This window comes from Entamoeba histolytica, genomic scaffold, assembly GCF_000208925.1.
Source record: "Entamoeba histolytica HM-1:IMSS scf_1104750516975 genomic scaffold, whole genome shotgun sequence".
Taxonomy (NCBI): Eukaryota; Evosea; order Mastigamoebida; family Endamoebidae; genus Entamoeba; species Entamoeba histolytica.
The window spans coordinates 174,113-188,109 of NW_001914862.1; the positions used below are offsets into that span (position 1 = coordinate 174,113).

The 13,997-nt window shown below is 24.3% G+C and overlaps 5 protein-coding genes across 5 annotated transcripts, besides 2 other annotated features; 2 read left to right on the forward strand and 3 right to left on the reverse strand.

The window, feature by feature from the left end:
* Positions 1-9: 9 nt before the first annotated feature.
* Positions 10-1,128, forward strand: EHI_045570 (CDP-alcohol phosphatidyltransferase family protein; the record flags this gene model as incomplete). Its single annotated transcript, XM_648503.1, has 1 exon — positions 10-1,128. The coding sequence occupies one exon, from the start codon at positions 10-12 to the stop codon at positions 1,126-1,128; it is 1,119 nt and encodes a 372-aa protein (XP_653595.1).
* Positions 1,129-1,289: 161 nt separating this feature from the next.
* EHI_045580 (uncharacterized protein) lies at positions 1,290-2,003 on the reverse strand (the record flags this gene model as incomplete). Its single annotated transcript, XM_648504.1, has 1 exon — positions 1,290-2,003. One exon carries the CDS (start codon positions 2,001-2,003, stop codon positions 1,290-1,292), a length of 714 nt encoding a protein of 237 aa, XP_653596.1.
* A 1,436-nt stretch (positions 2,004-3,439) lies between these two features.
* EHI_045590 (uncharacterized protein) lies at positions 3,440-6,553 on the reverse strand (the record flags this gene model as incomplete). The annotated part of the gene is made up of 3 exons (XM_648505.2): positions 3,440-5,997; positions 6,094-6,163; positions 6,221-6,553. The coding sequence occupies 3 exons, from the start codon at positions 6,551-6,553 to the stop codon at positions 3,440-3,442; spliced, it is 2,961 nt and encodes a 986-aa protein (XP_653597.2).
* A 396-nt stretch (positions 6,554-6,949) lies between these two features.
* Positions 6,950-8,977, forward strand: EHI_045600 (Ras family protein; the record flags this gene model as incomplete). The annotated part of the gene is made up of 1 exon (XM_648507.1): positions 6,950-8,977. One exon carries the CDS (start codon positions 6,950-6,952, stop codon positions 8,975-8,977), a length of 2,028 nt encoding a protein of 675 aa, XP_653599.1.
* Positions 8,978-9,074: 97 nt separating this feature from the next.
* On the reverse strand, positions 9,075-10,748 carry EHI_045610 (diacylglycerol kinase, putative; the record flags this gene model as incomplete). The annotated part of the gene is made up of 1 exon (XM_648508.1): positions 9,075-10,748. One exon carries the CDS (start codon positions 10,746-10,748, stop codon positions 9,075-9,077), a length of 1,674 nt encoding a protein of 557 aa, XP_653600.1.
* A 1,398-nt stretch (positions 10,749-12,146) lies between these two features.
* Positions 12,147-12,282: a repeat region.
* Positions 12,283-12,286: 4 nt separating this feature from the next.
* Positions 12,287-13,246: a repeat region.
* Positions 13,247-13,997: the final 751 nt, after the last annotated feature.

Here is a 13,997-nt window from a genome sequence, read left to right on the forward strand (position 1 = left end):
CTTTAGGAAATGTTTATCACCAAAGAAAGTCTGAATAATTTAAAATATTATAAGTACAGTGGGGTTGACCACTCATTATGTGCTAATTATATTCTCTCTCCTTATTTTTGGGAACCTCTTCTTGCTCATTGTATTCCGAGAAGTATTGCTCCAAATATGATAACATTAATAGGTGGACTTTTTATGGTATTGGCATATATTCTCTTTGTCACTGAATCACCAACAGGAAGTGAAACTGTATCTACATTTACTTTAGTGATGAGTGGAATTCTTATTTTCTTATACCAAACTGCAGATAATCTTGATGGTAAACAAGCAAGAAGAACAAGCAATTCATCTCCTCTTGGAGAATTGTTTGACCATGGAGTAGACACATTTATGATGGGAATCTTTTCAATGATAATAGTTATAGTTTTCAAATTTGATTTGACAACACAATTATTTATTTTTGTATTTTTATTAACTGTATTTTATATGTCTCATTGGGAAGAATATCATACAAACACTCTGGTTCTTGGATATATATTTAATCCAACTGAATTACAATTATTATGTGTAGTTGGTTTATTTATTATTGCCATTAATCCAAATATTATTTATTTAGAAATATTTGGAATAACAATTCAATATTGGGCAAAATATTGTATTATTGGATTTGCTTCATTAGCAGATATTTATTATGTTTATTCTGCTTTTAGTCACATTAACAAAACTCATTGTTGTACAAAAATAGAAGCATTAAAACATGGATTTCCATATTTATGTTTTAGTTTATTGTCATTTATAAATATTTTGTTATTACCAAATACCTTTATTATCTCTCATTATCATTTGTTTATTGGAACATTAATTCTTATTAATGCTTATTTAACTCAAAGGTTAATTGTTCATCGAATTTGTAAAGAACCTGTAACATATTATCATACCCTTCTTATACTTTATGCACTTTATACTTTAAATGGTCTTTTTTATTCTTTACAAATACCAGCCTTTAACTTTTATTTCTCTTTACAACTTTTATTTGGCTTTGCGTTAATATTTGAAATTGCTTTTATATATACCATTATTACTTCTTTTTCAAAACACCTTCACATTAATGTATTATTTATTACACCAAAACATGATTAAAAAAAAAGAGTTAATAAGGAATTAATATTATGAAGTAAATAAGAGAGAAGTATAACACAAAGAATTTAATTTACAAGTTATTTTAAATCGTTTTCCTTTTGTTTTAAATATAAATAAAAAAGAAAAATTTAAATATTTTTTTAATAATACATTAATAATTTTTAATAAAGTACCACATAATTACTTCCAAACCCAACTCTTTTAAATGCTGACATTGTTCTTTCCATAAACTCTCCTCTTGATGTGGAACGAGAAACAATTTCATCTGTTGTAACAGAATTTTCATTTTCATCAATTTTTTTCATATCACTATAACTAATATCAACACATTCTTTACCATTTGCTTCAACACATAATTCTTTTAGAACATCATTAACTTTAGAACCAATTCGAAAGATATCTTCTTTATTATAAAGTGTTTTTCCACTTTTAGAAATTTCACAAAACTTTTGCATTTTAACAGTATAAATAGAACTTCTTGTTCCACGAATTGTGAAATTATATCCACATCTTTGTGCAAATTCAATAAGTAAATTAACACATAAAGAAGATTTGCTTTTATCAAAATGTCTTTTTAATTGTTTTTGTTGACAAACTCTAATTGCAGGATTTGTCATATTTTGACAACGCCTTCCAATCTCTTCACAAAATTTAAATTCATTAATACCTTTTTTAATACTTGAAATAACAAAGAAATGTTTAGATAAATGAGCAAATTTATCTGGTCTATCAATAGTAACAATATATCCATTTTCAATTAATAGATACATTAAAATAGATTGTTGAATAGCTTCCCAACTTTTACTTTCTTGTTTTAATTCTCTTTGAGACAATGAATTGGTTTTAGACCTTGGCTTTCTCCCAAAGTCTTCCATGATTTAGAATTAAGTTTCAACTTTCTCTAAAAAGAAAAAAAGAACACGTCATTTTTTTTCTTTAGAATTTCTTTTTATTTCTTTTTCCTTCTTTAAATTATTATTCGTTTTTTCTATTTTTTATGACTCGTTTTATTATTTTTTTAATTTAATAAATAGGGTTTTTCTTTCTTTTATAACAATTAAAAAATTTTAAACTCAGAATGTTATAAATTTGTTGAATTTCTACTATTTTTATTAGTTTCATTTTGTTGAGTTTTTTCCTTTTTCTTTTTCATTTATCATTTCTAAAAATTTTATAGTTCTTTTAAACTTCAATAATTATTTTAGTGTATTCTAATTCCTTCTTTTAACATCAACGGCACAGTAAATAATTCTGATATTTCTTTTTTTTTTTTTTTTTTTGAAACTTCGAATTTTTTTGGATGACTTATTTCAAGAATTTATTTTACTAAATAACGTTTTGTTTATTAATTTATTTATAAAAATAATTGGTTCAATCAATTAAATACCAAGAAAAATTTAAAAGAAAATAGATGATGGTATTTTGTTTGAATTGTGGTTTAAGTCATTATTTTTATCCTCTTAATTGAATTATTTTATTTAACCTTTAAGTCTTTTTATGCTACTGTTTTTTTTTTTTTGTTTTATATCATTTTCTAAAAAATTGTTTTTTAAAAATAAAAAATTTATTTCTTTCATTGTCTTATAGTTTCGTTACAAAAATCATGTCATTTATTGGTATAGCTTATAATTAATTGTCTTCTCTTTAATGTAAAATCCAACCTCATTAGTTTTAGATTCATTTTGATGTTTATAATTTAAGTTAAAGTTCTTTGTTTCAATTTCTGTTTTAATTTGGTTTCAGTGAAAGTATTGTGTTTTAAAGAAATATTATTTTTTTGTCTATGAAAAAGTGGTGTTATTAAACTTGTGGTTATTGTTCATAAAAATCTGATTGGTTAAGATTGTCATTTAAAAAATGATTTGAACATAAATTACTCTTTTTGTCGTGATTGCTAAAAAATGAGAAGTCATTTACCAAAAAAACTAAAGACTTTTTAAGTCTTGATTAAGAAAATCAAATAAAGTAATTTTTTAAATGAAGAAGTATCAAAATAAATTAAAGTAGAGAATATGGAAAATGGCGTATTATTATTAATTAGAAGTTGAAATATAAATTTTTTTTGGTATTTTAAACAAACACAACGGATAAAAAATTGAAAAGAAAAAGAATCAGACTTTAAAGAAGTGTTATCATTTTTGAATCAACAAAGATTAAGCACACAAGTCATCATTTCTATTATTTTCTTTTTTTAATATTACATCAGAAATTAATAATGTTATTTAGAAAAATTATGGGTATTTATTATAAGATAATTTTATTATTCTAAACTATATTAAAACTAATTAAAAGAATTAATCAAAACAAGTTTTTAAATTATTAATGAAATAGGTTGTTCTTCATCTTCATTTTTTAAATTTTTCAATACCTTTGAAGATAATAGTTTTAATGTTTTAATTTCTTTTGCATAATCAACAAAATTTGATTCATTTTGGATGTAATTCATTTGTACTTTTTTAAATGCCTTTAACATTGTTTTTTTAAATTCTTTTTTTAATTCATTACGTTGAACAGCAAATTCTTTTGCTTTCTTATTTAACATACGTTGTAGTTTTAATTCATTTTGTTCTCTTTCTTTCATTAGTTGTTTTCTTAATGCACTACTTCTAATTTCAATTTCTTTTTCAGCTTGTTTCATTTTCTTTTTAATTTCTTTTAATGCTTTTTTTTCTTCTATTTCTAATGTGTGAATATCTTTTTTTATTTCTTCATGTTCGTTTGTTTGGAATTTTTGTGAAATTTTTCTTTTCCATTCCATATCTATTCTTTTCTTCCAGCTATCATCATTTAAAAATGATGTCATCTTAGGGTCAATTCTTGGATTATATTCTTCTGTATAATAGTCATATTGAACTGGCTTTACTTGTTTTACTACTCTTTTATATTTTCTATAATATATTGGTTTAGGTCTATATTTACTTCTTGGTGCATTATTAACCCATCCCCTTACTCTTTTATGAGCCTTTCGGTATGGGAAGAATTTTCTTTGATATTCCTCATAAAGTTTATCTGCCCGTTCATTATTTTCGTTTTGGTTGTCATGAGCATGTCTTAATTGATTATTATATCCAGATTTATATTTTGGATCATTTGCATGTGGACCATTATTTTTATAAAGAATTGGTACTATTTCTTCATTTTGTTGTTTTTTGGTTTTACTCTTTTCTTCTTCCATTTTGTTTATTGTTCCTATAAGTTGGTTTGTCTTTCCCAATAACTTTTGAGTTTTTTTCCATTCTTCTGATCTTTTATGTTTAGCTCTAGTCTTTTCAGTTTCTTTTTCCAAATCTTTTTTCACATGTTTCATCATTTTAACATTCTCATTATTTGTTTGAGCATTTTGTTTGATGATACTGTCAATTTCATTTATAACAGGATTATTGTTTGGATCCATTTCTTTTTTGTTATTGTCATTTTTATTTTTTTGGTCTTGAGTTTTATAATGATTATTTGATAACTGAGTATTATATTTTTCATTATTCTTTGTATTAGAATTGCTCTGTTCATTGTTATACTTATTGTTTCTATTTTGGTTATTTGAGTAGTTTTTACTTGTTCCTTTTCCACTACTCTCTTGGTTGTTTTTATTTAATTCATTAGTTTCTTTTTGTTTATCTCTAGGAATAATGTTAGTCGGGTTATTTCTATTAAATTCATTAATAAGACTACCAGGACTTTTGTTTTGATTTGAATCACTGTTGTATTTTCCATTCACTTTATTATTAGCATATCCTCCAAATGGTGTAACGTTAGATTCTTGAATACCATTCATACCAATGCTATTATTATTTACAGCTCTCTTGTTGTTATTTTTTACATTTCCATTTCCATCAGAAGAAATTTTATTTGAGGAATTATTTAATATATTTGAATTGTTTAAATTAGTTGTACCTTTTGATTGCATAATATTACTCGATCTTTTTGAATTATTTAGTTGTGTTCCATTATTTAGTTGTGTTCCATTATTTAGTTGTGTTCCATTATTTAGTTGTGTACTATTATTTAGTTGTGTACTATTATTTAACTGTGTACTATTATTTAACTGTGTACTATTATTTAACTGTGTTCCATTATTTAGTTGTGTTCCATTATTTAACTGTGTTCCATTATTTAGTTGTGTAGTGTTGTTTAATTGTGTTCCATTATTTAATTGTGTACTATTATTTAATTGTGTTCCATTGTTGTTTAATTGTGTACTATTATTGAGATTAGTATTGTTTGTTGTATTAGATAATTGGTTAGAATTATTATTAGTATTACTAGTATTATTTAATGAATTAGAAGTTTGGCTATTAATAGAATTAGTGTTAGCAGCCTGTCGTTCAGCAGTAATTTCGCTAATACTTTTTGATTGAGATGCTAATGAAGGTTGTGCGAATTGTGGACTTGGTTTTGATGAAGAAGGGTTCATAGAAATTCCTGAATCTTTTCTAACATCAATTCCACTTGAAGTTAAACGGTTTGTGTTTTCTTTAAAATTATCTCTGTTATTATCAAATTGTTTTCCACTCCAATGACCATTGACATTTGTTTTCCTCCATTTCTCATTGTATAAATGTGCTCTTTTACGATATTCATCTCTGGCTTTAATTTGTGATTTGTCTCTTTCAGCCATTTCTTTTTCGTAAACACGTGATCTTAATGTTGCATCATCATATGAATTTTCATTTCTATTAAATCTATCGTATTTATCTTCAACTGTATTATTCAATTCTTCTTTATCTAAACTTCGTGCAATCCGAACACGGGAAGTTTTCCATCCATTTTCTTCAGTTGCCACTTCAATTGGTTCAAGACCTTTTGAAACAACAAAAATAATCATAAAAATCAAGAATTTCATTGATTTTTTAATAATATAATTTTTAAGTTCTACAAATTTTTATTTTTCTTCTTTTTTGTTTTTGATTTTTACAAATAAAAATAAATAACACAAAAAAGAATAACAATCTTAATCAAAATAAATACGTTTAGTTTTAGGTAATGCAGGTGGATAACTTGTTGGTTTTTTTACTTTATTTGTTGAATAAAAATCTTCCTAGAGAAATGAGATTGAGATTTATTTTTTGATTATATTTAAAACGAACACACAAACTTCAAGGATTTGACAGAAATTTTCGGGAAGAGATATAACATCAATCTCTTCTGTATTTTCATTTAAAGTTACTAAATCTGATAATTTAGGCTCTTTATAAACAGGTTGTTGCAACGGAATAGGAGCTATTAATCCTTCCATATACTCATCAAAAGAAAATGAAGTCCAATTAAGCATTTGACAAACTTCTCCAAGAGCGTCATCAGTCATTTCCATTTTTTTTAATTCAAAAAATTTATTTGAAGTAGTTTCATTTATTTCTTTTATTTTAGGAGGTAATTTTGGCAGGAAAAGGCCATTTCGCGACTCAACTTGAATTTTATTTTCTTTCATTTAAAACAGTTTTTTTTGATATTTTTAAGATTATTTGTTGTTCATTTTTAATAAAACGATTTAATTGTTCTAAAAATAAAATATTCAAAAAAATAGATCACATATAGAATCATTTAGATGAAGCGAGAAACCCTTTTTTCTTTTTCAATACTACGTGGAGTAAAGATAAGAATCGAATAGATTTGAGGATTATTTTTCAATTGAAGAAGGAAATAAAGATTTAGGATGTGATGAACGTATTACATTTATAAGAAAAATATGAAATGAAAAAAAAAATACAATAAAACTTCATTGACATTCATCATTTTTTTTTTCATTTTTCATGTATTAAAATAATAAAAAATTATTATTATTTTAAATCTATACTAATTTCATAAAAATAGTTGAAATCAATTCATGCAACGGTCTTCTTTTGCCAATTCACAAATTCCTCAGTATTCAAGAAAAACAAGCGTTTCAAGAACAAGTGGTTTAACAATTGGTTCATGTAAGAATTTAGTTCTTGAAGAAAAGTATAAATATTCACTATTACCAACAAGTAATTATAATCATTGTGTTGGGTATTCTAATTCACCAACACGTTTAAATTCACCACATATAACATTAGCACTACCAGATTCAGTTCCAAGTTCACCACATAATACTCCCGCTTTAAGAGAACGTTCAGGAAGTGCTACAGCAAAAATATTTGAACGTAGAGAACCATTTTTATCTAAAAGACAAAATCCACTAGTAACACTTAGTTCTATGCTTCAAAAAGAATTAAATTCATTAGTTTCTATAACACCAAATTCTAGACTTACTTCTTATAATATTTATTTAACAAGTTATCTTGACCAACTTATTTTGAGTTGTTATTCATTATTTGATGATCCTAAAGTATATTTAAAACCTGATATTCCTTATATTTCTACATTCTCTCATGAAAGAACATCATATTTTGCTGTTTCAACAAGTATTGGAATTAAACAATTAATTGATGTTGAATTTCAGAATGAGTCATATGATGTTTATATTGTAATTACTGATCTTACTGAAGAATCAGCATTATATTTAAAGTCTTTTTCTTCAAAAATGATTAAATTTTTTGGTACACAAGCATTAAAAAAATTAATTGTTGTTTCTTTGAATGATAATGGTGTTGTTAATGATTTTTGTACTACCAATGAAGTTATTAAAATAGTTGATGAAGGTGAATTAAAAAATACTATAATTTCAACAATTAATAAATCTAAGACGAGTTTATTATATTCACGTCTTGATGTTGTAAAGAAAATTATTATTCTTGGTGATTATTTTGTTGGTAAATCAACATTATTTCAATATCTTACTCAAGGGTCTGAAGAAAAAAATAAATTTTATGAAGCTTCTGTTGGTATAACTTCTAAGAGATCATTTATTGGTGATATAGATGTTTTTGATATGCCTGGAGATTTTAGAATGAAAGCTCAAATAAACGAAAGTAATGATGATAAAACAATAGAAGAGAGAGCAGTTGATAATACAATTAGTTATTTACATGAAAAACAAATTGGAGGAGATTTAATTATCGTTATGTATGATGTTACTCGTATAACAACTGTGACTTATGCACAGAATTTAATTAAAGAATTAAAAAGAGTTTATCCATTTGCATCTATTATTGTGCTTGGTAATAAATTAGATTTAGCTTATGAATATGGAATAGAACCAATTAATTGTGAATTTAATAATGTAAATGATATGATTTCATTATCATTAAATCCTATAACTAAACAAGTATTAGAAAAATTATTAAATAGAATTAAATTCTTATTACAATCTTCAACAATTGACTTCAGTAATTTTACAAAAGAATTTACTAAAGAAGGAATAGTCAAAGTTATTGAAGAATATCCAAAGAGTTCTAAAGGAATTTCAAAATTGGTTCTTTTAGAAAATGCAAGAATTACTATCGGAATGTCTAAACAAAAAATTGGAACAAAACCATTTTACTTTTTAATGGACCAAACTACAACATTTGAAGAAGTTGAAAAGAAAAATCGTTTTGGTTTAATTATAACATCTAAACATCAGAATATTTGTATGTTATTTAAAGAAGAATCTCAAAGAAAAGAATGGAAAACTTCATTAACTGAGAGTCTTGTTGTTGTTAAAATTGGTACTTTAATGAGCAAAATTGTTATTCAAAGATTTATTCACGAAGCTTTAAATGAAATAGGAAATGAATATGATCATGATAGTGATATTGAACATTTTATTTCTTCAGTTAATTCACATCTTCCATCTAATAACTATTCATTCCCTGATCCTATTTCAAGTAATGTTAATGCCACTGTTTCAAATAATGTTGTAACTCCACAAGTAACTTCAACTTCATCACCAATAGATAAAATGAGATCTCAAACACTTAAAAGATCTTCACGATTATCTTTACTTATGTAACACATTAATCTAAAATAACAATGAAAATTTTATTATTTAATTTCATAAATTAAAATTATCTTTCTCTAATTTTCTTTTAATATTTGGTTTCATCAAATTAAATAGAATTTACTTCAAATAGATTCTTCACTACAAATCTTACTTTTTCATATAATGATATCGTCATGGTTGTTTTGGATTGCATATATGGTTCTCCATCATATTGACATGCAATATCTTCATCAATAACTATTTCTATCACTTTTCCTTGAGCTATTCGTATTGGTTTAGATGCTCCAGTACCACTAACACATGCCCCTAGGTGAATTGCATTTGAAAATCCTACTAACTCTAATTCACCATCATTATAATGTAAGTCATGAAATTTAAACGCCATCTCAGCAACACTTACTGGAGGCCAAAATTTATTTCCACCTCCATACGTAGGAAGGTTAATAATAGCTAATCCTTCAATTTTTGGTAATTCAATTTCCCTACCATCTACTTTAACATGAATTAATTTATATAATTTATTATCAGAAACAATCATTGGGGTTGAACACATAATATACTGTAATTTATTTGTAAACCTTGATGTAAACTTTTCTGGATTAGCATTTCTCTTAGTATGAAATGCAAGGGCTATTGCAGCATCAAGTCCAATTGAAAAATAATTGTTGAAAATATGAATAGGTTGTTCTTGTCCTTCAACGCATACTTGCCATCTATCCATATCTTGTACTGAGGCATCGTACACTTGAGGAAGAATAACTCCAATATCTTCTCCATCATATCCCCCTCCCCATCCAGTTGAGATGGACATATCATTTCCTGTACCTAATGGAATAACAAAAATTTTTGGTTTCAAATTAACTTTTTTCAATTCGTTCATCACCCATCCAACTGTTCCATCTCCTCCACAAATCACTGCAACAAAATTACTACCATAATTCTTTATAAATTTAAATGGTCGTTCATATCCTTTTAATACATTATAAACTTGTGCTGGATTAAACAGTCCAATAGCATGTTTAAATATTTCTGATCCAAAATGTCCTCCTGATTTGTTATTAATAAAGAAGATCATTGGTTCTTTCTCTTCTTCATAAAGTGCTTCATACCAATCATCTTTTTCCATGACCAAGCGTGCTGGTAATATAAATTTTCTTAGTCTACCCAAAAAACATGTACTTGGTAATTTCTCTATACATTTACCATCTACAGCTAATTTGCACCACGCACAAATAAAATGAGCTGATGTACATGTTTCTCCACAAACTACACAAGTTTTTCCAACATGATTTTTTGTGATTTGAACAAACCAATGAGTATCTTTGTCATCTTGAGGTGAGGCTATTGGACGGCAGGGTGTTTTTATATTCTTAATACATTTTTTATGAACATTCATATTACATACTGAACATTTAAATCTATCAGAAATAAGACCTTCATGACATACAGAGCATGTATATGCAAATGTACTCCCCACTTTTCTAAATGAATGTTGTCCATTTTTTAAATTTTTTTTACTAAACGTTGGTTCTGGAAAATCGATAGGATCTTCTTTTCCACTGCACTTCAAATAAAATGTGTCTTTACACCCTTTATGAATAACAAAACCACACTTCGTACATTTTAGTGATGGACCTAAACATAATTGTCCACATGCAACACATAGAGATGATACTGAAAATTCCTCTTTAAAATTATGTTCTTCTTTAAACAACCCACTGTTAGTCACATCTCTAGGTGTCAATCCGCATGACTCCTTTTCAATATTTGCAACAGACATATTTGAATTTCAGTTCAGTTTTAGGCTTTTAAATTTACTTGATTTTTACCTTTTTCTTCTTTTTAAAAAATAAAAAAAAGATTTATTTAAATAATAAAATGTTTGGTATGAAAAATAATTGCAATCTTTCATTATAAAAATGGTTTATTTTTATTGAAAAGTTATGACCTAAGAAATAAGCAAATTTCTCTTTAATGGAGTATTTGATTCACTAATTAACAAATGAAATAACATTAATTGATTATAATAAATAAAGCATTTATTTTCTTTCTTTTCTTTATGGCGTATCAACTATCAATTATTTCTTGTGTATTTCGTTATGTATATTCATTAGATTTTGTTTAAATGATTAATGTAACATTTGACTATTTTCTAGAAATATTTTAGTGTAGTTTGAAGTGAATGAAACATACCAAATAAAAAGACAAATGAATGATGATAAAGAAAGAAATAATAATCAACAAGTGATGATATGCATTTCATGGGAGTAGAGGAATAATCAAAGAAATGATGATAAGAAACAATGATAGAAACTTAATGATTTTCAATTAAGAAGTAAAAATGAAAGAAAATAACAAGAAACTTCACAATGAGAAAAGATAATAAAAAAGAAAATGATGAAAAAATAGATAAAAAGAATAGGAATAAAATCACTCATTTCATCTTCTCATTCATTGAAGTTATCACAATCACTCTAGAAAGTTATTGAAGATGTTGTTTTATTAATTATTAATGAAGATGGAGTTGGAACATTTCAGAGAAATTGAAAGAAAATTCATGGTATTTATAAATGAATAAAACAGATAATATAATAAATAGAGAGAATATGAAGAGTCGAATTGATGTTGAATGTTTGAATAAAGAATGAAAATGAGGATATTACTTTTCAAACAACAAAATCAATGTTTTAGAAAGAAAGATAAAGACTAAAATTAAAGAAGTAACATTAAAAACATAAACATAAATCACAATACTGTTATTTTAAATAAAAAGAAGTAGAAACGAATATCCAAAAGAATGTTCAAAAGAAAGAAAATATAATTAATGTTTCAATGATATTTGAAATAAAATACAAAATATTCATCAAACAAAAAGAAATAAAGAAATTCAATCAACTCGACATGGAATTAAAGAAACAAATCAAAAATAACAAAATAATTTAATGATAATTTATTTCAAATATCAAATATATAATAATGTAATGTTTTTAATTGAAATAATAATTAATTATGATGATATTCATTTGAGACTTGTTTCAATTATTTTCTGTGATGATGAAATTAAACAGAATAAAGTATTTAAGAAGTAAAATAAAGAAATAACAAATAAATTTATTTTTTTCTTGTTATTTGCTTAATTGAGACTATTCTTGTATATGAACATTCTTCTATCAATTCTAACTCTACTGGATATTTTTTTAATGTGATAGAAACACTGTTCAACTACATTATTTATGTTTATAATACCAATGTTTTTAACTTCTTTTATAATGTTATTTTCAATTATTATTTCTTCAGTTAATTTAATACTTTTTGACGAAGATGAAAAGAATAGAAATAGAAGCAAGAAAGAATAATTGGAAAAGAATAAGATTGAATTATAAAATGATGAAATATGGAAAAATGCAACACCTAAATAAGTCTAAAGAAGATGAATATCCAGATAATATCTCCACTATTAATTTCTGGAAATGAATCTATGAAACTAATACTAATATAGATTTCCTGAATATTAATTTATATGAAATATTAATTGAAAATAGAATTAATGATAGAATATCTATAATCACTCATAATGAACTATACTGTGATATTAAATTCATTAATAATTTGAAAGTAAATTGAAAATGATAAAATACAATAATTTTGGATTAAATAATTAGAACAACCAATGAAATATTTAATAAAATTATTTAATGAATGGTTAAATAATCATAATGAAATACCTCTTCACTTTATTCAAGGAAGGACAATATTAATATATAAAAAAGGAGATAAATTAGACCCACAGAATTACAGACCAATAACGTGCTTAAATTGTCTGTTAAAAGTGTATACATCAATATTAAAAATGAAAATAGAAAATCAATTGATGTTAAATCAAATTGAAAAACAATTATCATTAAATCAAATTGGATGTAAGAAATATACATATCATCAAAAGAATGATTATTATATATCACTGTAATCAATCAATTATTATTAAAGAATAAATGGAAGTTGGTAGAAACATATTATGAAATCTCAAAAGCAGATGATAGTATTAATCATCAATGGATTAAACAATGTTTAATTTATTTTAATATCCAACTAGCACTAATTAATAGTATATTATACATATTAAATAATACATATCTTAATTTATATTATAATCAAGAAAGTGATAGTATGATTAATGTAGAAATATGAAAAATACAAGGTGATAGTTTATCTCCACTCTTATTTGTATTATCTATTGATATATTATCAAAATAGTTAGAGAAACAAATAAACAAATTAGGCAACGAAAAAAAGCAAATAATTGAAAAAGAAGAGAATGAATGATATAAAAGAATAAAAAGAAAGTAAAAAGTAGATGAAGATGAAGAAAGAATAAAAGTAGAAAGGAGAGAAGATAAAAAGAAAGAAGATAAATTGTAATAAAACAAAAGAGAAGATAAAAGAAGAAAAGAATGAAAAAATAAACGATGCAAATTTTATTGAAACAAATAAAAAAAGCGCAAAAATTAATGATGCAAAAATTAATGATGCAAAATATTTAGCAACATATTTTATTGATGCAAAATATTTTGAAATAAAAATAAATCATCATTTGATATTATTATATTTGATAATAAATTATATTATATATTAAATACATCATATTTATTTATTATTTATCTTTCTTTTCTTTTTATTATTTCATATATTACATTATTATTCATTCATTTATTATTTATATTTCATTTATTAAATAAAATGAAAATGAAATTGTAAAATATCAATCAATTAAATATTCATGAATAATAACTTATTAATATTTAATAATTGAAATAATAAATAATAAAGTAACAATAATGATATATTCAATATATTCTTTATTTGATTTGTTCAATATTAGATTATTTTATTTCATTATCATTTCATTGTCTTCATTATTTTATTTCATTTATTATTTCATATTCATTTATTATTTTTTAAAATCAAATAAACAATAATATTGATATTCATTCATCATATTCATTTAATATAATAAATATACACAACATTT